The sequence below is a fragment of the Thalassophryne amazonica genome, chromosome 22 (assembly GCF_902500255.1).
Source record: "Thalassophryne amazonica chromosome 22, fThaAma1.1, whole genome shotgun sequence".
Lineage (NCBI taxonomy): Eukaryota > Metazoa > Chordata > Actinopteri > Batrachoidiformes > Batrachoididae > Thalassophryne > Thalassophryne amazonica.
The window spans coordinates 29,503,521-29,525,161 of record NC_047124.1 but is presented as its reverse complement, the minus strand read 5'-3'; the positions used below and the strand labels follow the sequence as shown (position 1 = coordinate 29,525,161).

Sequence of the window (21,641 nt, the reverse complement as noted above, 5' to 3'; positions counted from 1 at the left end):
TAATTTATTTTTTCAGTATTCATCTCAAATGTCCTGAAAATTGTGCATTTATGTTTGCAAAACCCACATATTTGCAGCGTGTGCAGGTGGGGTTTGGGCCCCAGGGATTTCTTGCTTGGAGCCCCAAAAGACTCTACCAACACCACTGCACATTCCAAACGCTTCTGTTGTCTTTGTGGCGTAAGATGCGAGCACATTGCTGTAGATGCGCGTCATTCAGTCCCTCTACCAAGATGGCGGCCTGAGGTAAACGCAACGCACTCACTGTACAATGCACCCAACGCAGCTGTGATGCCTGTCACCCCGTCCACTATTTTGAAAGCCGTCAAAACACACAGTTATATTAGATTAGATAGAACTTTACTGATCCCTGAAATACTTGCTTGAATAATTAAAATAACTGATATTAGCTTTTTATGTAAAGCACTAATATTTGCCCTTTGCTTGTGTGAAATTGAAAACTAAATTTTTACCAAGGTTAACAAGATAAATGTTTTATCAGTTTTTCCTAATGCACTACATGGTTGTAAACAAAAGAAAGATCGTTTTATAAATTATACAAATATAATATCTTACATTGAAGACTCTGATTTGACTTCATTCTTTTTTCATTGTATGTAAATCATTGTGCAACAAAGAAAATTGATAAGCAAAATAGAAGTGGAAATAAGAAGAAAAGATTAAAAAATATATAACTGAAAATCATAATTAAAATATTGACATAGATGAAAAACAGCTTACGGACTACTGAGAACATTCATCAGTTGCATTTGTTGAAGCAGCCTGGAAACCTGTCCTGATACAAATTTACAAAGTCCCAAAACAAATTTAGAAAGTCTCGAAACAAATTTACAAAAGTCCCAAAACAAATTTAGAAAGTCTCGAAACAAATTTACAAAAGTCCCAAAACAAATTTACAAAGTCCTGAAACAAATTTACAAAGTCCCGATACAAATTTACAAAGTCCCAATACAAAATGACAAACTCCTGAAACAAATTTACAAAGTCCTGAAACAAATTTACAAAGTCCTGATACAAATTTACAAAGTCCCGATACAAATTCACAAAGTCCTGAAACAAATTTACAAAGTCCCGATACAAATTTACAAAGTCCCAAAACAAATTTACAAAGTCCTGAAACAAATTTACAAAGTCCCGATACAAATTTACAAAGTCCCAAAACAAATTTACAAAGTCCCAAAACAAATTTACAAAGTCCTGAAACAAATTTACAAAGTCCCGATACAAATCCACAAAGTCCTGAAACAAATTTACAAAGTCCCGATACAAATTTACGGACAGCTGAAACAAATTTACAAAGTCCCGATACAAATTTACGGACAGCCGAAACAAATTTACAAAGTCCCAATACAAATTTACGGACAGCCGAAACAAATTTACAAAGTCCCGATACAAATTTACGGACAGCCGAAACAAATTTACAAAGTCCCGATACAAATTTACGGACAGCTGAAACAAATTTACAAAGTCCCAATACAAATTTACGGACAGCCGAAACAAATTTACAAAGTCCCGATACAAATTTACGGACAGCCGAAACAAATTTACAAAGTCCCGATACAAATTTACGGACAGCCGAAACAAATTTACAAATGACACATTCTGACGGAGTTTCCATATAACTTTATGACATATGATATAATCGCGTCAGTGTTTCGACTAGTTATGTCTGGCTTCTATGCGTGCTGAGTTTCATGTCAGGATGGCCGAGCGGTCTAAGGCGCTGCGTTCAGGTCGCAGTCTCCCCTGGAGGCGTGGGTTCGAATCCCACTTCTGACATAACATTTTTTTCTCTCTCTCATTTCCTAACAAATTTCTTAATGGCAGCATCTGTAGATCTGGATTAATAAAAGTTTTAATACCTTGCAACACATTTTTGAACATTATCCCTCATTCATTTGACTTAATGTTGGACCAGCTGATGTTTGCTTGGAATAAAAGCTTTTTAGAATAAATTATGTTCTGTTTATTAAAAGATTGACATGACGTAAACAGTGATCACGTTGTTGTTGTTGATGTAATGACTTCCTCTACCAATATGGCAGCTCGAACGATGCATTGACTATTTGATTGATACTTAATGACTTGATAACGTCCACTCTAGTTACGATTGACCTCTATGCCTTCGGGGTTCTCACGTCAGGATGGCCGAGCGGTCTAAGGCGCTGCGTTCAGGTCGCAGTCTCTCCTGGAGGCGTGGGTTCGAATCCCACTTCTGACATAGCTCTTTTCTCTCTCTCCTTTCCTAACAATTTTCTTAATGGCAGCATCTGTAGATCTGGATTAATAAAAGTTTTAATACCTTGCAACACATTTTTGAACATTATCCCTCATTCATTTGACTTAATGTTGGACCAGCTGATGTTTGCTTGGAATAAAAGCTTTTTAGCATAAATTATGTTCTGTTTATTAAAAGATTGACATGACGTAAACAGTGATCACGTTGTTGTTGTTGATGTAATGACTTCCTCTACCAATATGGCAGCTCGAACGATGCATTGACTATTTGATTGTTTGTTAGTGACTTGATGACGTCCACTCTAGTTACGATTGACCTCTATGCCTTCGGGGTTCTCACGTCAGGATGGCCGAGCGGTCTAAGGCGCTGCGTTCAGGTCGCAGTCTCTCCTGGAGGCGTGGGTTCGAATCCCACTTCTGACATAGCTCTTTTCTCTCTCTCCTTTCCTAACCATTTTCTTGAGGGCTGCATGTGTAGATCACTGCTGTGTGTTTGGAGTCCAGCAGACTTGATTTGCTTTGTCCTCTTATTAAATAGTCAAATTATTAAATTTATTTGAAAGTGTTTATTTCACTTCTGTTTACCTACAAAATGGCTGTGAAATTTACCTTAATTTTTGAGGACTGGTAACTTATTTCACTTAAATCACTATAAATTGCACGTACCAATTCCACTTTTATGATCAAATAGTTTATTTTAAAAACCATTGTCAACCAATGGCCAACATTAGAACCAACATCTTGTAACGTTATCAATTTATTAAAACATGCATACGTAAAAGCCTTTGAATATTGTGTCATATTTTTGTAATGTTTAAGTAATGTTTACTTTCTGTCAAAACAAATAATTGCTGAAAACAATCCCGCTGATATGCCCGAGTATAGCACGAGAGGCATCTCCCGTAAGGCTAGCCACTTCCTAATACCGTTGCTTGCTCTGGAAGAATGTAGGACTTTGACATCAAAAATGTAAAGGGATGGTTGGGTGGGTTAGTGGCATTGTGCCAAATCAACATGCAGATCCATCTTGGACCTTCTGTAGTGACCCCTACTGGGGGAAAATAGGGAGGAGTTGAAGGGCCTTACTTCAGTCGTCGAGTGGTTTCGTCCATCCCAGACAGTTTGTGTAGACAACAACTCAGAAACAATAAATGCCATCATCTTGTAACTTGCTAAATAAAAAGAGCACATAATGTGGACCAACTGATCAATCAAAAAGCAAATTTGTTTTGCTTATCATAGAGGTATCTTGCAACCAGCTGGATGGATCAGTGGCATGGAAAATAGATTTGGTTGGTTGCAAACAAATGGTTTGTTGCTATATGTTTTTGTATGTATATTTCAGTTGCATTGCTTTTTAAGAAGCAACTAAGAAGCAACAGGATAGTTAACATTCATATATATATATATATATATAAAAGAAACGTGATACATAATGCATCTCATTTTTTAATAATTCCACTGTAAATGTGATTTGTATCTTTACTTATTTGGTTCAATAAGACATTCCAGTCTTAAATTACAATTTTTTATTTATTTATTTATTTTTTTTAATTCCAGTAGTGTTTGGAAGTAAAATACATATATAATGTATGTCAGAGTGGGTGGGGGGGAGCAAAAATATTCTTACCAACAAAGTAGGGGCGGGGGCTACAGAAAAATTTGGGATTATTGAATAGACATACATACATCTTCAGCCGCTTATTCAGGATTTGGTCAGTGGGGCAACATCTCCAGCAGAGGACCCCAAACTTCCCTTTGCCGGGCCACATTAACCACCTCTGACTGGGGGATACCAAGGCTTTCCCAGGCCAGTGTATATAATCTCTCCAAGTAGTCCTGGGTCTTCCCCGGGGTCTCTTTCCCCAGATCAACGTGCCTGCAACACCTCCCTAGGGAGGTGCCCTGGGGTCATTCTTACCAAATGCCTGAACCACCTCGGCTCCCTTTCTTGCATAAACTTCACCAGAACAACACATTCCATCAAGATGTGTTTGACAACAATTAAAGATTAAAACAAACATAATATCAGCATCGTGCATCATTACACAATCCCATTTCAAATACATACCCATACACTGAATTAGTACAATTTGAATACCTTGCAACATATTTGAACATTGTCCCTCATTCATATGACTTAATGTTGCGCCAACTGATGTTTGCTTGGAATAAAAGCTTTTTAGCATAAACTTATGTTCTGTGTATTAAAAGACTGACCTAATGAACACCAACAAAAAAATGAATCTCCAAAACATGTATGCTACTTTTGTGAGGTAAACAGCGAGCACGTTGCTGTGGATAGACGTAATGACTTCCCCTACCAATATGGCAGCTCGAACTATGTTCCTTGACTATTTGATTGATACTTAATGACTTGATAACGTCCACTCTAGTTATGATTGACCTCTATGCCTTCGGGGCTTCTCATGTCAGGATGGCCGAGCGGTCTAAGGCGCTGCGTTCAGGTCGCAGTCTCTCCTGGAGGCGTGGGTTCGAATCCCACTTCTGACATACTTTCGTTTTTTCCCTCTAACCTTTTTGAAAGAAGCATCTGTAGAACTGCTCTCTGGTATTTGTGTGTGTGAGTGTGTGTGAGAGAGAATAAAAACTAAACATACTGTCTAAAATGGAATGAAACGCCAACAATGAAAGGACAATGCAATTTCCCAAAATGTCCGTGTGCTGTCCAACTAAATGTCCGAAAAAAAAAAAAAAGATTCAAAGTTTCAAGAAACGACCACAAATGGCTCTGCCATCTACTTGTAATGTCTGTCGCTTTGTGATTACGTACTCACATAAGGACACGACGCGGCAAACCTGTGAAACTTATGAAGCAAACATAACATTGAAATGATTCGAAACGTTTCAAAATTGCAGTCTCGATCTTCCCCCTGCTGGAAGAATCGCATACTGCAGCTCTCGTAAGTTAAAATGGATCACGTTTCAAGACGGTTTTACCCATTCGCGAACAGTCTTGTTTTTAAACGCGTTTTGGAATAATTACCAGCCCTAAAGCGACTCGATTTTTTTTTTTTTTTTTTTTAAAGCTTCGTTTTCGATGGTTCTCAGTGTGTCGAAGCAAAGGTTCAACACTTTGTATCGAGCTGTGTGTTACGAGCTCAATAGCACCACGTTTTGCTTTTTTTTTTCCCTCCACAGAGAAGAATTGAGTGTTATGGCGCCGACAGAGCTCAAAACGAAGACTAATAAGTTTTCAGACGAAGACGCCAAGTGGAAGAAATCCAGAAATCGAACAGACTGCGTTAAAAAGAAGAGAAAATGGATTCCTGAGCAGAAGGTTTTCAAAGGCAGCGTCAAGGAGGGTGAGTTCACCACAAACTACTACAGTATTTGATTCCTAAAATAATTACAGCGCTGTGAAAAAGTTTGTTCACGCTTTGACCTTTTATATGTTTGATTTTTTTTTTTTTTTTAGGACTAACTGTCACCTCCACACAGATTTCTCACAGAAGAATACCATTCTGTTTGTATTTACTCATAACTCACGCAAATAATGTGTATTGGAAATGTTTATGTATCCATCCCCTGACTTGTCTGGGGATGGATATTTACAGGTATTGTACCAAAGCAATGCATGACTTTTGCAGCACATCATCTTTGCTTTTCGATTTATATTTCTTTTAATTCATGGTATCATATCATATCATTAAAGGGCATCATTTTAGAAATTTTAATACAAAAACCCGGATTTTTTGTTTTGTTTTGTTGGGGTTTTTTTTTTTTTTTTTTTTAAATGAAATAGAACGGCACTGATATTTTGTCACTCCTCAGGTCAAGGCTTTGCATTCAAGAGGAAGCAGAAAGTTAAACATGAGTACAACAAGCTGCTGCGGAAGGAGAAGAAGAGGAACCCAGAGTCCAAAAGGCTTTACCGAGACGAGTACCCAGAACACCTCAAACACCTGTACACGGCTGAGGCAGAGAAGCTGAAGAACGAGGCCTGGGCGAACAGAGTAAATCGAAGTAAAATGAGAGTGAAAGTGGAGGAGGAGGAGGGAGATAAGGCGACTGCACGACAAAGTGAAGTCGGTGATCCAGACTCAGGAAATACTGCTGATTTCGTCACACCAGCAGCCACTCAGTCAGAACGGTAACAAAATTTCCATTGTAAAATTTCAAATATGACTTAATAACTTTTATGTTTAGTGTATAATTTAAAATGTAATAAGAGAAAATGTTCTGTATCATGATATTTCTTTATGTGGGTTTGAAATGGCTTTGTTAACAATTTAATGAAGAGGTGGCATAGTGGCCAAGTGCTCCGTGCACCTGGTTCCAAAATAGAAGGTTGTCTGTTCAAGTCTACCCATACAGTTCTCTACTTAATGTGAAGTTTCGTCAGAAAGGGCAAAGCCGAAAGAACTTAATAATATGATGTAATTTCTGGGGAAAAAAGTCTGAAAATTATTTTTACAGGTTTGCACAACTAAATGGACTGCATTAATATTTGTGCTTTCATGGTTAAAGTGCTTTACAGTGATGCCTCACACTCACACATTGATGTGAGGATGTTGCCAAGCAGGGCAGTTGTGTGCTACACGACACTAGATCTCAATGTCCAGAAATTTAGGCATTAAGGACCGTACCTAAGGGCCCTCGCTCTGACAGGGATTTGAACTGAAGATCCTTCTGGTCATAAACCCACTGCTTTAACCATTTGACCATCACTTCCCCAACAACTTCATAGTTTGAAACAATTTTTGGGGGTTTTGTTTGTTCATTTTTTTTTTTTAAGTAAAGTACACTCTTAACTTCTGCAGAAAAAAGCTAACCCTTGTGTGGTGAAAGAGTTACTTGGTCATGACAATCCTTCGGTGGCGAGGAAGATTTTCTCTTGATTCCCAAACGGGATAGTGGACATGGATAAAGTCTACATCCCATCTATATCTAGAGATGGCCATGCCTGGGTTTTTGGGTTTAATGTGAGAATGGGAAACGGTCCTTAACGGATCCTTACCCTGGTCCAATGGCTGGGAAATCGCAGACGATCAGGATCTGAGGACCTACTGAACCTTCATAGCCGTTGGGTAAGAAATCATGTCTTCCTCCTGATTTGCCGTTGAGGACTTCTTGTTAGCTGTTTCATATTCAGGGTTCTTGTTGAGCCTTCATGGATACTGTAGCAGCTACGGAGCAGACAAGGTCTCCACCGTATTTCACCCCAACCGACAATCCCCTATTGATCCAGTACCTCGGTGTTACAACGTGGACGAGGGTTTGGATGTTGACACCCAGTTACTTGGTACATAATCAATAGATGACCCATATTATTAGGTACAGGTTAGGGTTTGTGATATTCCAGGATCAAGACTAAGGTCCAGGCTTTCATTGACTTCTTGGACTCGGCCATCAGAAGTGTATCTGCATATGGTGAAAGTTTTGAAGAGACATTCACTTCCCTCTGCAGGAACATTTAAGTCTCTGGATCATGAGCCACTGGGCAGAGGTGTTTGATGACCTTTGTAGGAGAATGAAGGTCCAAGATATTAGGGTCTTGGTACTTCCTGTTTATCATGGGGAGGTGGGGTAAAGTAATTGTTAACAGAGTTCCTCGGTTATCTTTATCCACGTTTCACCTAGCTGGGGCACTTAGATGGTTACTTTTGAGAGGTGGAGATGGACCAGTTGTCTGCCTGGGTGGGAACCATCCAGGACTTTATGGTGGTTCCATGGTGTGCTTCATGTGGCAATGTGTGGTACCAGACCGGACCAAGTCGGTACAGTCCATCCCCAAAGTGTAACTGTTTGAGGAACAATGAAGCATCACCTTTCATTGTCTTGGAAACATTTGGGATAAACATCACATTTGCTTCTGTTATTCGTGTTTTAGTTTCTCTGCGAAGCAGGTTGAGAGGAACAGACTAATTATACCTCAATGTTCTCTGTCAGTCTTCCAGTAAGCAACCGCATGAAGAGGAAAATGCAGAAGACGTCCTACCAGAAGACAAAAGAAGAACTTGAGAGAATCAGAGAAAAACGGCAGCGAAAGAAAGAAGTAAGTTATCAACCTCAGCTGTCGGTTCATGTTAAGTACCGTTTAAATCACACATTTCTTTGCGTCTGAATTATAAATGTGTCACAAATGTCCATTTCTGGATGCCTACTTAGTCTGAGACATGCACACTGAGCTGGCGTTTGACTGTGTGACATTCTCACACTGTCATAGAGAGAGGGGGCGTGGCCAGCAGCCACTCCTCTCCAATTAAAGAAGGCCGTGGACTACTCGTCTGTTTTGCTGAAGCTTAGCTCAGAAACTGATTGTACGTCACGTATGAACAAGAGAGAGAAAAATAACGGGACAACACACTTGCAGTGGTGGGCAAAGCTAACCTAAAAGTTAGCTTCATAAAGCCGCTAATCAAATAACTGAAACGTTAACTGTGATATTGCTCAGACGATGAATCCGCTAAAATATTTAGCTAATCTCTAACAATTTAACATTTTGGGTTCGGTTTATTTGGCAAGCAATATGTCTTCCTGTATTTTTCCAGTGGGCCTTTCCAAACATTTTCCAAAGTATGAAGAAATGAATGAATCAGTCCTCTTCTGCTTGTTCACACAGTATCTAAAAAACTAATTCCATCATGTTGTAGATCACATCTGGTGAACTCAACCAGATTAAGTGAAAAAACAACTTTGTTTTTCCTGTGTAATATCTCATATTACTGTTTCTTTCTCTTTTTGCTCTGTATGCACCACTCTGCATTTAATCATTAGTGATCGATCTCTGCTCCCCTCCACAGCATGTCTTTTTCCTGGTTCTCTCCCTCAGCCCCAACCAGTCACAGCAGAAGACTGCCCCTCCCTGAGCCTGGTTCTGCTGGAGGTTTCTTCCTGTTAAAAGGGAGTTTTTCCTTCCCACTGTAGCCAAGTGCTTGCTCACAGGGGGTCGTTTTGACTGTTGGGGTTTTACATCATTATTGTGTGGCCTTGCCTTACAATATAAAGCGCCTTGGGGCAACTGTTTGTTGTGATTTGGCGCTATATAAAAAAAAAATTGATTGATTGATTGATTGATAGACATGTCTGCCACCTGCTGGATGATCAGATAACATGCCCACCACAACGCACAAGCCATCAGAAAGGGTTTTGTATTAATTTAGCCATAACGAAGAAGAAAGTGAGGGAGTGTGCTACACTGTGAATGTGGTCCGTGAGAGAGAGAGAGAGACCTCCCCAATGTAAGACCCGTAGGCCACGTTTGGTCCACACTCACTCTGGCCTGCTCGAGAAATGGACAAATTTTCTACAAATTAATAACTTGCCATTAAGCTGATTAAACAATAATTATTTTTTATTTTAAACTTTTATTTCAGATTTAGAATGTTTTATTTTGTAATGCATTTAATTGTATAAATGTAATTCACAGAGCATCAAGATTTACGGTTGGCCTCTTGGTCCCCCGTCCACATTAATCTATGCCCCTTAGGCTCTATCCTTGTTTAGTGAAGCTTGAAATGACAAGACTTGATGGTCACCAAGGCTACAACTTAAGAATCTTTCTAATTGTTAAACTTCATCTAAAATTGTCACTTGATGATGGTCTGATCTTCTACGTCTCTTCCAGGAGTACCTGAAGAACAAGCAGCAGAGAGAGGAGGCCATTCAGAGGTACAAACAGAAAAAGATGGCGACGTATCAGATGCTGAAGAAAAAGACCAGGAAAGGACAACCTAATCTTAACCTTCAAATGGAACATCTGCTTCAGAAGATCCAGAAAACAGACAAATGATGAACTGAATGAAACACATCAGGACTTTCTCAAACCAGTATATTGCTGATCAACATCTTCACCTATGCAGTGGAAACTGAATCTTTGAATTCATTTTCCTATCGGACCACAAGATGGCACTGTAACATCTGGCAAAGGCACCAAATACTCAAGGACAGTTGGTTATGTTTTGTTTATCAATAAATGTATAATTGAAATGAGAGTACAGTGATCTCTCACACTATTTGCTATAAACAGGGTGTAGAACACAACAATAACATTATAGTCAACGGTAACTAGGATTCCAACCCATAACTTCCCATAATTTCCTTAAAAAAAAAAATCTAATGTGGACTACATTTTGATTTGGCATGTTTTATGCCAGATGCCCTTCTTGATGTACATAGGAATTTGGGCACAAGTGGCCTTGAACTGGGAACCTTCTGTTTGGCGCAACCCATGGAAGCTCGGAAGCATAAAAAATGTAAACGAATGCTATAATGGGAAAGCAAGGAACATGAACAAAGATTTAAGATGTTCCATAAATAACACACGTTAAGTAAGAAAGAAATGCGAAATTGTTACGTTTCACTCGTAGCAGACTTTAATAAAGGCAAACAACAAATAGTGTTTCTCCAGTCAAGACACCACTTTTGTAAAAGGTTAACATAAAGCTGCTTTCTTATCGCATATAGGCAACTGTAGGGGGCGCACTATTATTATTATTATTACTTTATTTTGCTGAAATTTATAGTCTTGATATATTCCTGGTTGCACTGTAATTGGTGCAACCAGTGTTTATAAATGCATAAATGACTGTAAACCAGGCTGGACAAACTGTCCATCCATTTTCTATACCCACTTAATGCCATTTAAGGGTCATGGGGGGGGCTGGAGCCTATCCAGTCATAGGGCGTGAGGCAGGGTACACCCTGGACAGAACACCAGTCTGAAGACACACAAAGAAAGACAAGCACATTCAAACCCGCAGGCACACCTACTGTCAATTTAAAGTTTCCAATTCGTGTTTGTAACTCTTAAGACTTCGTAGTCGTAGAAAATAAGAGTTCCGATTACGAATGGTTAGAATTATGCACACATCTATTTGGCAGCTATCTTACACCATATAGCATCACATGGCTTCATATGCTTTGATATTTCTGAGTTATACATGCTGGCCATTAAACATTTGTGTTTCTTGATTCTTTTCATTTGTCCAGTCGCAGTCTTATTAGCTGGTAAGCATAGACATAGGTAACAGCTAGCGGTGCTCACTGCTTCAAAGTCCTGTGTCCACAGTAAAGCTGTCCCATTGTAAGATTGCTAACTCGCCACAGCTTCCTCTCCAATTCTTCATGTTCATCCTCTTGCAAAATCAGATACATTTGCTCAGTTTTATTCTAGACACAGAAATAAAATGTAGATGTCAAGCACTGCAAAGAATAAGACCGGAAATTAATTTGATCTGGGAAGGATGTTGACGATGTAATGCATTCGAGGGCGATTTTGCCGATATGCGAGAGGGTGAGTTCGATATTGTGGTTCACAAAGGTTTCCCAAAGTAATTCCTTACCGATGTGGTTATATCAGCTATTGATGAATGACTTCTCTTGTTGCAGTCCCATCTGAAGGATTGCAGGTCACCCATGTTCCACTTCAGCTTGCACTGTTACGCTTTATGCACTGAATCGTTCAATGATATTTTGCACTGTAACTTGATATTTAAATTGATGATGATATTTTGCGCTGTAAACTGCAAATCTTCCAATCTTTCTTTGAGGAACTTTGTTTTACACACTACAGTAATTCATACTGTGCAATGAAATATAAGTCCATTTGATTAGAATAGAAGTCAATTGAATTGAATTAGTATTTTCCAAACTGTCCCAACTTTTTCTGATTTGCGGTTGTATTTTCCTGTAGGATTCCTACAGCTTCTCACAGGGTTAAGATGGAAATCCCATCTGAATTCCCACAAGACTTCAATAAGACCTCTTTCCTGTATATGATTTTAGTTTCTTGTAGGATTATTACAGGTTCTCATGGGGCTCAGATAGGAATCTTACAGGAATTCCCTTCGGAATCTTATGACCTATCTGTCCTATAGGATTGCTGGATGAGTTTATTTTCTTATAGGATTCCTATAAGGTTCTTTGAGTAGAGTGTCATCTCAGAGGATACATGCCATGGCTTTTCCAAAGCCTAGGAATAAAACATGAGCATTTGATGGGTAATTTCGTATTTGAAGTATAATTCCTCGGGGTTAAGACTTTGTTTTGAAGAGGAAGCAGAAAGTGGATCACGGATAGGTTTGAACTTACTGCAAACAAACCGGAAAGTAAGACCGTGTTGCACACACACGAGGGGTGTGTCACAGTGCAGCCGCTGCTGACTGGAGGCCTCAGGCCGCTTCCTCACGGCATCACATGGTTACAGAATGACTTCGACCATTCTTCTGTGAGGCAAAACTTCAGAACCAATGCAGGATCACAGAAATGCAAAACCTTAACTGATGGATGATGTAAAAGGTAAGGCGGTGCTTATATTTTATTATTATATTAAATACTTGTTTTTTTAGTATTTGTTTCGTTTTTTTAACACTCATTATGATAGCGTAGTTCTGAAGTAACAGGATTACAATCAGAGCAAATTTTTTAATCTGTAAAATAAATTAAGGTCAGATTTTGCCGTCACTGTAATTCTGTTCAAGTATATTAACTTTAAAAGTCACAAGGGCTGAAACCTGTTTATCTTTTAAATCAAATCAAATCAATTTTTTTATATAGCGCCAAATCACAACAAACAGTTGCCCCAAGGCGCTTTATATTGTAAGGCAAGGCCATACAATAATTATGTAAAACCCCAACGGTCAAAACGACCCCCTGTGAGCAAGCACTTGGCTACAGTGGGAAGGAAAAACTCCCTTTTAACAGGAAGAAACCTCCAGCAGAACCAGGCTCAGGGAGGGGCAGTCTTCTGCTGGGACTGGTTGGGGCTGAGGGAGAGAACCAGGAAAAAGACATGCTGTGGAGGGGAGCAGAGATCAATCACTAATGATTAAATGCAGAGTGGTGCATACAGAGCAAAAAGAGAAAGAAACAGTGCATCATGGGAACCCCCCAGCAGTCTACGTCTATAGCAGCATAACTAAGGGATGGTTCAGGGTCACCTGATCCAGCCCTAACTATAAGCTTTAGCAAAAAGGAAAGTTTTAAGCCTAATCTTAAAAGTAGAGAGGGTGTCTGTCTCCCTGATCTGAATTGGGAGCTGGTTCCACAGGAGAGGAGCCTGAAAGCTGAAGGCTCTGCCTCCCATTCTACTCTTACAGATACCAAAGCACCGTAGAAGTCTGCAGATCTGATCTGCTGCTCATGGACATACTCTGTATGATTAAAATGGACTTTTCTTTGACAAAACATGGCTAAATCCAAAGACTTTGCAAGTTGGCAGGATAACGTTAATGAAACAACATAACTTTAAACAATTGTAGTTTGTGGTTATGTTCTGACAAAACATTTCTCGATTATGATGACAATGAAATTAACTGTAGACAAAGTAGGAAAAAGTTGTTTGGTTGCTGCCAAACATCTTCTACGTGTGGGCTCAGTATAAACAAAGTCCCAAACACGTACAACTCCACTTTTACATCACAGGAAGTTAGTTACAACATCTCGCCTGCAAAACATCTGCTTCTCAGACTGCACTTTTTTTGCTTCCTCCTTTCCATGTGGTTCGATCTAAAGTTTATTCTGACTTCTAGACTCTGCAGTTCAGCAGAAAACATGCCATGGTGGAATCTTGGAAGTTTTTGAATTCATCTGTGATCTTCTGTAATCTCGCAGGCGCAACGCCATCACGTGTTCTGTAAGGTCCAGGATTGGGATAATCCTTTACGGTGTGTTTAAGTACCGCTGTGAGGTGTTTGTGTTTCACATCTGAGCCAAAAAGGAAGTATCGTAACGCCATTGCGTTAATTTTCCGATAATTCGTGTAAAGTGTTGCATGTCTCTTTTTATATTTATACGTATTTGCACCACCAAACTGGTTTTTAAGTGTTTCACACACACTGAAAAAAGAATTGACTTTAAAAAGCAGTACAATTGGTAAAACCTGAATGAATTAAGTTGTTTGAACTTAGTTTGTAAATTAGAGTTGATCCAACTTGCTAACTTAAGTTCAAACAACTTAATTCATTCAGGTTTTACCAGTTGTAATGCTTTTTAAATTGGTTTGACTATTCTCTTTTTTTTTCAGTGCACTGCTCACTTTTCTCCTCACATCTTTGTTGTCATGGTAACAAGGAAGACGAGAACATTAACCAGTGGTTCAAAGAAGACATGTGATGTCTGATTCTGTTCAAGTGTCCTGAAGAGTTTCAGAGATGGAGGAGAAGGAGGTGAACGGTTTGGAACTCATCCAGGAGGCAAATGCCTCCGACTGGGGTCACATCACCCTCTTGGACAAGACCAAAGAGTTCTTCCAGACCTGTGACACGGAGGGCAAAGGCTTCATCACCCGGACTGATATGCGGGTAAGAATGGATCTAGTGACTGATGTTAGATCATGACTGATAATCCCATGCTTTTATTTTGTCCTGAACTAATTTTGAAACAACTGTAAACTAATTATCGTGACACTTGTTGCAAATGAGGAATACAGTAGAAACCTTTACATTTATCACAGGTGAAGGTTTTCCATCAGCATCTTGGTTTTCGCAAAGCTTTTGATTCTGTTGATTGGACTGCTCTCCGGAGAATTTATTCGATCACGGGAAGTTTCTGGACATCACAGCCAGCCTGTACACGGATACTGTGAGTGCTGTGTGACTCAGAGGCAAGACTGAATTTTTCCCAGGAAAACTGGTGTTCATCAGGGACATGTTCTGGCACCTACACTGTTTAGTGCTAGCATGTACTAGATGTTGAGTAGGGTTGTGGAAACCAGCAGTGTAGGTGCCTTTGATGGCTAGGAAAGTTTTACTGACAATGACTTTGTGGACAATGCTGTGATCTTTGTGGCAGCATGGTGCCTTTCCATGTGGAGTTTGCATGTTCTCCCCGTGTTTGTGTGGGTTTCCTCCGGGTGAGCCGGTTTCCTCACACATTTAAAGCAGGTTCTGTGAATTGGAAACCTTATAATTGTTCAAGTCTCCCTTGCAAAAGAGGTCTCGATCTCAATGGGACTAACCTGCTTAAATAAAGGATAGATAGATAGATAGATAGATAAATAAATAAATCTTTGTGGAATTAATGCATACTGTGATTGCAGCAGTCGAGAAGATGAGCAAGGAATTGAAGTGTCTGGATATGCAGTTGTCTTGAATCAAGATGGTCCAGACTTTCAATGTCCAAAAGTGTATCTGTATGAGGAAAAATCTTGAAACTCTTGATCTCAAACTCTTCAGTCTTTGAGATCAAGACTGTGAAGATCTTATAAAGTAATGAGGTCTTTGCAGGGTAAAAAAAAAAAAACCCTTTCAGGTCCTGGTGCTTCCTGTCTTACTGAACGGTTGTGAGACGTAGACACTAACCAGTAACCTAATGTGATGGCTGGATGTCTTTGGTACTAGGTCTCTTCGGACAATACAGTAGTTTGCAAAAGTTTGGGTACCCCTGATGATTTCCATGATTTTCCCTTTATAAATCATTGGGTGTTTGGATCGGCAATTTCAGTTAAATATATCATATAGCAGACAAACACAGTGATATTTGAGAAGTGAAATGAAGTTTGTAGGATTTACAGAAAGTGTGCAATAATTCTTTAAACAAAATTAGTTAGGTGCATAAATTTGGGCACCCAACAGGAAAAAATACATCAATATTTAGTAGATCCTTCTTTTGCAGAAATAACAGCCTCTAAACACTTCCTGTAGCTTCCAATGAGAGTCTGGATTCTGGTTGAAGGTATTTTGGACCATTCTTCTTTATAAAACATCTCAGGTTTGTTGGTTTCCGAGCATGGACAGCCCACTTGAAATCACACCACAGGTTTTTTTTAATAATCTTCAGGTCTGGGGACTGAGATGGCCATTCCAGAACACTGTACTTGTTCCTCTGCATGAATGCCTTAGTAGATTTTGAGCAGTGTTTAGGGTCATGGTCTTGTTGAAAGATCCAGCCCTGGTGCAACTTCAATTTTGTCACTGATTCATGAACATTGTTCTCAAGAATCTGCTGATATTGACTGGAATCCATGTGACTCTCAACTTTAACGAGATTCCCAGTACCTGCACTGGCCACACAGCCACACAGCATGATGGAACCACCTCCAAATTTTACTGCAGGTAGCAAGCATTTTTATTGGAATGCTGTGTTCTTTTTTAGCCATGCATACTGCCCCTTGTTATGTCCAAGTAACTCAATTTTAGTTTCATCAGTCCACAGCACCTTATTCCAAAGTCAAGCTGGCTTGTCCAAATGTGCTTTAGCATACCTCAAGTGACTCTGTTTGTGGCATGTACGCAGAAAAGACTTCCTCTGCATTACAGCATCTCTTTGTGCAAAGTACGCTGTATAGTTGAACAATGCACAGAGACACTATCTGCAGCAAGATCATGTTGTATGTCTTTGGAGCAGGTCTGTGGGTTGACTTTGACTGTTCTAACCATCCTTCGCTTCAGCTTATCTGAGATTTTTCTTGGCCTGCCACTTCAGGCCTTAATTACTACTGTGCCTGCGGTCTTCCATTTCCTCACTATGTTCCTCACAGTGGAAACTGACAGCTGAAATCTCTGAGATAGCTTTTTGTATTTTTTCCATAAACCATGATGTTGAACAATCTTTGTTTTCAGGTCATTTGAGAGTTGTTTAGAGGCTCCCATGTTGCCACTCATTCGAAGAGATGCAAAGAGGGGAAACATTTGCAAATGACCACCTTAAATAACCTTTCTCATGATTGGATTAACCTGTGTAAGGAAGTCAAGGGCCAATGAGCTTACCAAACCAATTTTGTGTTCCAATAATTGGTGCTAAATGCATTCAGATCAATAAAATGACAAGGGTGCACAAATTTATGCACCTGCCTAATTTTGTTTAAATAATTATTGCACACGTTCTGTAAATACTAGAAACTTCATTTCACTTCTCAAATATCAGTGTGTTCATCTGCTATATGATATATTTAACTGAAATTTCTGACCCAGACAACCAATGATTTATAAAGGAAAATCATGAAAATGATCAGGGGTGCCCACCCTTTTGCATACAACTGTGTGTGTGTGTGTGTGTGTGTGTGTGTGTGTGTGTGTGTGTATATATATATATATATATATATATATATATATATATATATATATATATATATATATATATATATATATTTCATGAGAGGTACTTGTTTTCACACAACACAAACCTTTAATAAATCAGGCCCTAAGCCTTTACTTTGAAAATAGATGTTCCTGCTATATTAATAGAAAATGTCATTGAGGACAGCTTTAATGTGTCTTGTACATTCTCTGTAAAATGTACCGATGTTACAAAAAAAAACAATTCAAAAGGCCATCACGACCCACTTTCACCTATTGCATAATGTGGGCAGGGAAAAAACATTTTTTTCACCTTTGTGAAAGAAGCACTCTGTCCACTTTGCACAAGCGAAGCGGTGATGCTGCACAGTTGATGGAAATGTTTGCGACTCTATTGCAGAATGTTATTCGGGCACTGAGATGAAGGGAAGAACGCAGGCAGGAATAATGCACGCGGCCCTCTTCAGTGCACTCCTAATGTGTTTTTGAGTGAATTAGCACTCAGCTCTTGTGTGCACTGGCCACTGAGGATTACGTGAAAAGGTCTGCACACAATGCAGCCGCTACTCTCTGCACAACGTGTGCTTGAACGTCATCTGGCCCGATGGCACATTTTCCACACAAACCTTTTCATTAAAAACGCTGTGAGCATTAGCGATGAATATGCTGGTTTCCTGCAGAGGCCACACTGTTATTTCTGTTCCAAGTGGTTGTTTGGTAAGACGGATGCACTCAGGTCCACAAGTATTTGGACAGCGATAACTGTCTAAATGTGCTTCTGTACACAGCCACAATACAATGGAAATCAAGATGTTTCCAGTGTCCACTTTTTACTTTATTTTAAGTGGTTTTAATAATCAGGGTTCGTGTTAATACAAGTTGTCACTTATACAGTCAGTTTTCTACACGATTATTACCTCCACCAATGAAGTTGGAGGAGTTTATGTTTTTGCACCTGTTTGTTTGTCTGTTTGTGAATACCCCGCCCACAATTTGTCATATGAAATTTTTTACTGAAGATTCATATCCTGATAGGCAAGAGCTGATTTAATTTTCAAGGTCATGGGTTAAAGGGCAAAGTCAGGAAAAATCTTGGAAAACTGGAAAAATCCCTATCTTTAACTTTGAATGAATTTTCGAAAATTCATAAATCTGATTTAAAAAAGATACAATTTATTTCATATTTGAGAGTCTTAAGTGGGATGGTATCCTTTATCGACTGACAAAGTTTGATTCAGTTCTGATCCAGATTACAGATTTTGTGGCCATTTAAATTTAACATTGAAAACCGGATTTAATGTATATTTTAGATTATATCTTAATCAAACATGCCCCAATCACTCTCACATTTGAAAGTGTAGTGCAGACTGACACTCACTATCACCTGACAAAGTTTGATCCAGATCTGATCCAGATTACAGATTTTGTGGCCATTTAAATTTAACATTGAAAACCCGATTTAATGTATATTTTAGATTATATCTTAATCAAACGTGCCCCAATCACTCTCACATTTGAAAGTGTAGTGCAGACTGACACTCACTATCACCTGACAAAGTTTGATCCAGACCTGATCCAGATTACAGATTTTATGGCCATTTAAATTTAACATTGGAAACCGTATTTAATGTATATTTTACATTATATCTTAATCAAACATACCCCAATCACTCTCATATTTGAAAGTGAGGTGCAGACTGACACTCACTATCACCTGAACAAAGTTTGATCCGGATCTGATCCAGATTACAGATTTTGTGGGCATTTGAATTTAATATTGAAAAGCCCATTTGGTGTACGTTTTGCATTTTATCTCAATTAAAAGTGCCTCAATCACTCTCATTTGTGACAGTGAAGTTCAAACTGGTACTCTCAATCAGCAGACTAAGTTTGATCTGCATCTGATCTGTTTTATGGATTTAGCGGATATTTGATTTAAACATTGACGTCCTTTTATTATATGTTATATTTTGTATTATATTTTAGCTTATTGAAAGCCACTTCTAACAGGACTTTGACCTTGAAAATTTTTTCCAAGGTAAAAATTTATGGAATTGGAAACTAGTGTTGGCAGAGGTTTGCACTCTGAGGGCGGTGCTCAGTTTCTCATGTCTTGGACTTAATTTACATCAATCACGAAGAAATACAACCAGTATGGTCCTGTATAATAAATCTCTGTAGGCAGTTCTCAAAAATTTAGTGGCTGTGCACGAAGGAGACCGTTGAGGGAAGCCACCAAGATTTCCAGAAGATTCTGAAGGTGGTGTTCTAGGCTTCTTGTACTGTGTTTCCAGAAACTGTGCAATTTTTGTCCATTGACTCACCACTCACAGCTTCACGGTGGAGTGGAACAGAAGGATTTTCCATATAAGTAATCAGATCAAATCTAGGCTCGATTCTCACATGTGCTTTGTTGCAAAAAATATGGTTGAAATTTCTAGTATTCTCTTTAAGAAATCCTTCTCTGTGCTGGTCCATCATAAATCTGTATCACTGGTTGTGCAACAAACCTGCATAATTCATAGTTTTCCCCATCACAGCCATAGATGTATTGGTGGCTTCCCTCACTAGTCTCCTTGCGCAGTTACTCCGTTTTTGAGAACTGTGTACTCCAGACACATTTGCCATATAGCGCCATACTGTTTATATTTCTTAGCCGTCTGGGGTCCAGGCTATTTGAATTAAAGTTCTTTCTCTGTGCATTTTTTTTTATCTCTGCAGAGGCTCCACAGAGAGCTGCCTCTGTCTGCACAGGAGCTGGAAGAAGTGTTCGACTCTCTGGATACGGATCACGCCGGCTACCTCACGCTGGAGACCTTCTCCTCTGGATTCAGTAGGTTTCTTTGTTGTCTGTCTGTTAAACTGGTTTCACACCGTGCATCTTGTTAATAACATCAGACCTGAAGCAAATCGTGCTTAAATGTAGTTTCTATAACTAACATGAAACCACATGCATTTGAATGACTGAACATATTTCCAGCTGTGATACTCTTTTCTTTTTTATTTAATGTACTCAATGTACAGGTGTCATGAATCCATATATAGTGCATCCAGGAAGTATTCACAGTGTCACTTTTTCCACATTTACACATGTTGCAGCCTTATTCCAAAATGAAAAAAATAAAAAAATTCCTCAAAATTCTACACACAGTACCCCATAATGACAATGTGATTTTTTTTTTTAGCTTTCTGTAAATTTATTAATAATAATAATAATAAAACTAAGAAATCACATGTACATAGGTATTCACAGAAGGATAACCATCTCTACAGCAATCCACCAATCAGTATGGTAGAGTGGCCAGACGGAAGCCACTGCTTAGTAAAAGGTACATGGCAGCCCACCTGGAGTTTGCCAAAAGGAACCTGAAGGACTCTCAGACTATGAGAAACAAAATTCTCTGATCTGACACAATGCCAAAAATACTAGTAATTGCTTTGCTGACCATGGTATTACTGTACTTGATTGGAATACTTCATAGAGAATCAATGAGGTATTGTCAAGAGGACGATGAGAGACCCCAGACCCAGCTGAAGGCCACTATCAAAGGCTTCCATAACATCTCAGTAGTACCACCTCTATGTCACTCCACATTGATGCACTAATTCGTGCAAAAGGAACCTCAACCAAGTATTGAGTGCATACATGAACATAGTCATCAGATGTTAAATATTTCTGTATTTTAAATCCCTTTTTGGATTAATGAAATGTTTATTAAAATATGTATCCATTTCTGAAATGTGGGGTTTTTTTCAACTAGGGGTGTCATGGCTGAATTCAACTGGAGTTCCATTGTGATTTATTTGAATATATCTTAGTACATCATGTAAGGCTGGTTTTCTGATGGTATTCCAGGTCATTTTCTGCATGGTCGGAGGATTTCACTGTCTGATGAACCAAGTCCAGTTTGTGGACCAGAATTTAGGACCAAGGCATCCCTTTATCAGAGCCAGTGGGACGCTAAGCTGGCAGGAACAGAGGATGAGGAGGAGAGACATTTCTCTATGTTGCTGGATAGCCTGGGGGCCAGTAATGTGTTTGAGGAGTACATTCTACTCTTGGACTTTGTCACTGTCCTGTCTCTTTTTGGTCGCACCTGTTACCTGTTTAATCCCACATGAATGATTTTTTTTTTTCCAGTCCAGGTGAGGTGCGAACTCTGTGGACCCAGCTCAGGCGAGTTGAGCCTCACCTCCTGTCCAACTTTGAGGAATTCCTCTCCAGGGTCACCCACCAGATCAAAGAAGCTCACCAAGAGAAAAAGGAGATGGAGAGCGCCCTCCAGAGGTAGGAGAACACGCAACAGCTCATACCTAAACTAGAGAGCTCATGCATAGCTCACGTTCGAATCAACAGAATTCCTGGATGTGTCCGGATGTTTGTGCTTCCATGGATGCTAT

The 21,641-nt window shown here is 39.3% G+C and overlaps 2 protein-coding genes and 4 non-coding genes across 8 annotated transcripts in view; all 6 read left to right on the top strand.

Moving 5' to 3' along the window:
- The first annotated feature begins 1,717 nt into the window (after window positions 1–1,717).
- On the top strand, window positions 1,718–1,800 carry trnal-cag. Its single transcript has one exon. It is a non-coding gene; the product is annotated as a tRNA-Leu (tRNA).
- A 359-nt stretch (window positions 1,801–2,159) lies between these two features.
- trnal-cag lies at window positions 2,160–2,242 on the top strand. The gene has a single exon. It is a non-coding gene; the product is annotated as a tRNA-Leu (tRNA).
- A 357-nt stretch (window positions 2,243–2,599) lies between these two features.
- trnal-cag lies at window positions 2,600–2,682 on the top strand. Its single transcript has one exon. It is a non-coding gene; the product is annotated as a tRNA-Leu (tRNA).
- A 2,008-nt stretch (window positions 2,683–4,690) lies between these two features.
- Window positions 4,691–4,773, top strand: trnal-cag. Its single transcript has one exon. It is a non-coding gene; the product is annotated as a tRNA-Leu (tRNA).
- Window positions 4,774–5,350: 577 nt separating this feature from the next.
- ccdc59 (coiled-coil domain containing 59) lies at window positions 5,351–10,220 on the top strand. The gene is made up of 4 exons (XM_034163725.1): window positions 5,351–5,585; window positions 6,055–6,373; window positions 8,173–8,278; window positions 9,851–10,220. The coding sequence occupies exons 1-4, from the start codon at window positions 5,438–5,440 to the stop codon at window positions 10,013–10,015; spliced, it is 738 nt and encodes a 245-aa protein (XP_034019616.1). The 5' UTR covers window positions 5,351–5,437; the 3' UTR covers window positions 10,016–10,220.
- A 2,208-nt stretch (window positions 10,221–12,428) lies between these two features.
- cracr2ab (calcium release activated channel regulator 2Ab) overlaps window positions 12,429–21,641 on the top strand; it is a 36,186-nt gene continuing 26,973 nt past the window's right edge. For 2 of the 3 annotated variants that reach the window (XM_034163643.1, XM_034163641.1), the window contains exons 1-4: window positions 14,294–14,525; window positions 19,962–20,073; window positions 21,097–21,286; window positions 21,382–21,528. In XM_034163643.1, the coding sequence (XP_034019534.1) occupies window positions 14,376–14,525; window positions 19,962–20,073; window positions 21,097–21,286; window positions 21,382–21,528 (599 nt within the window). In that variant the 5' untranslated portion in view covers window positions 14,294–14,375. Of the gene's footprint in view, window positions 12,523–14,293; window positions 14,526–19,961; window positions 20,074–21,096; window positions 21,287–21,381; window positions 21,529–21,641 lie in introns of those variants that run through there. The other variant, XM_034163642.1, reaches the window with a different exon arrangement.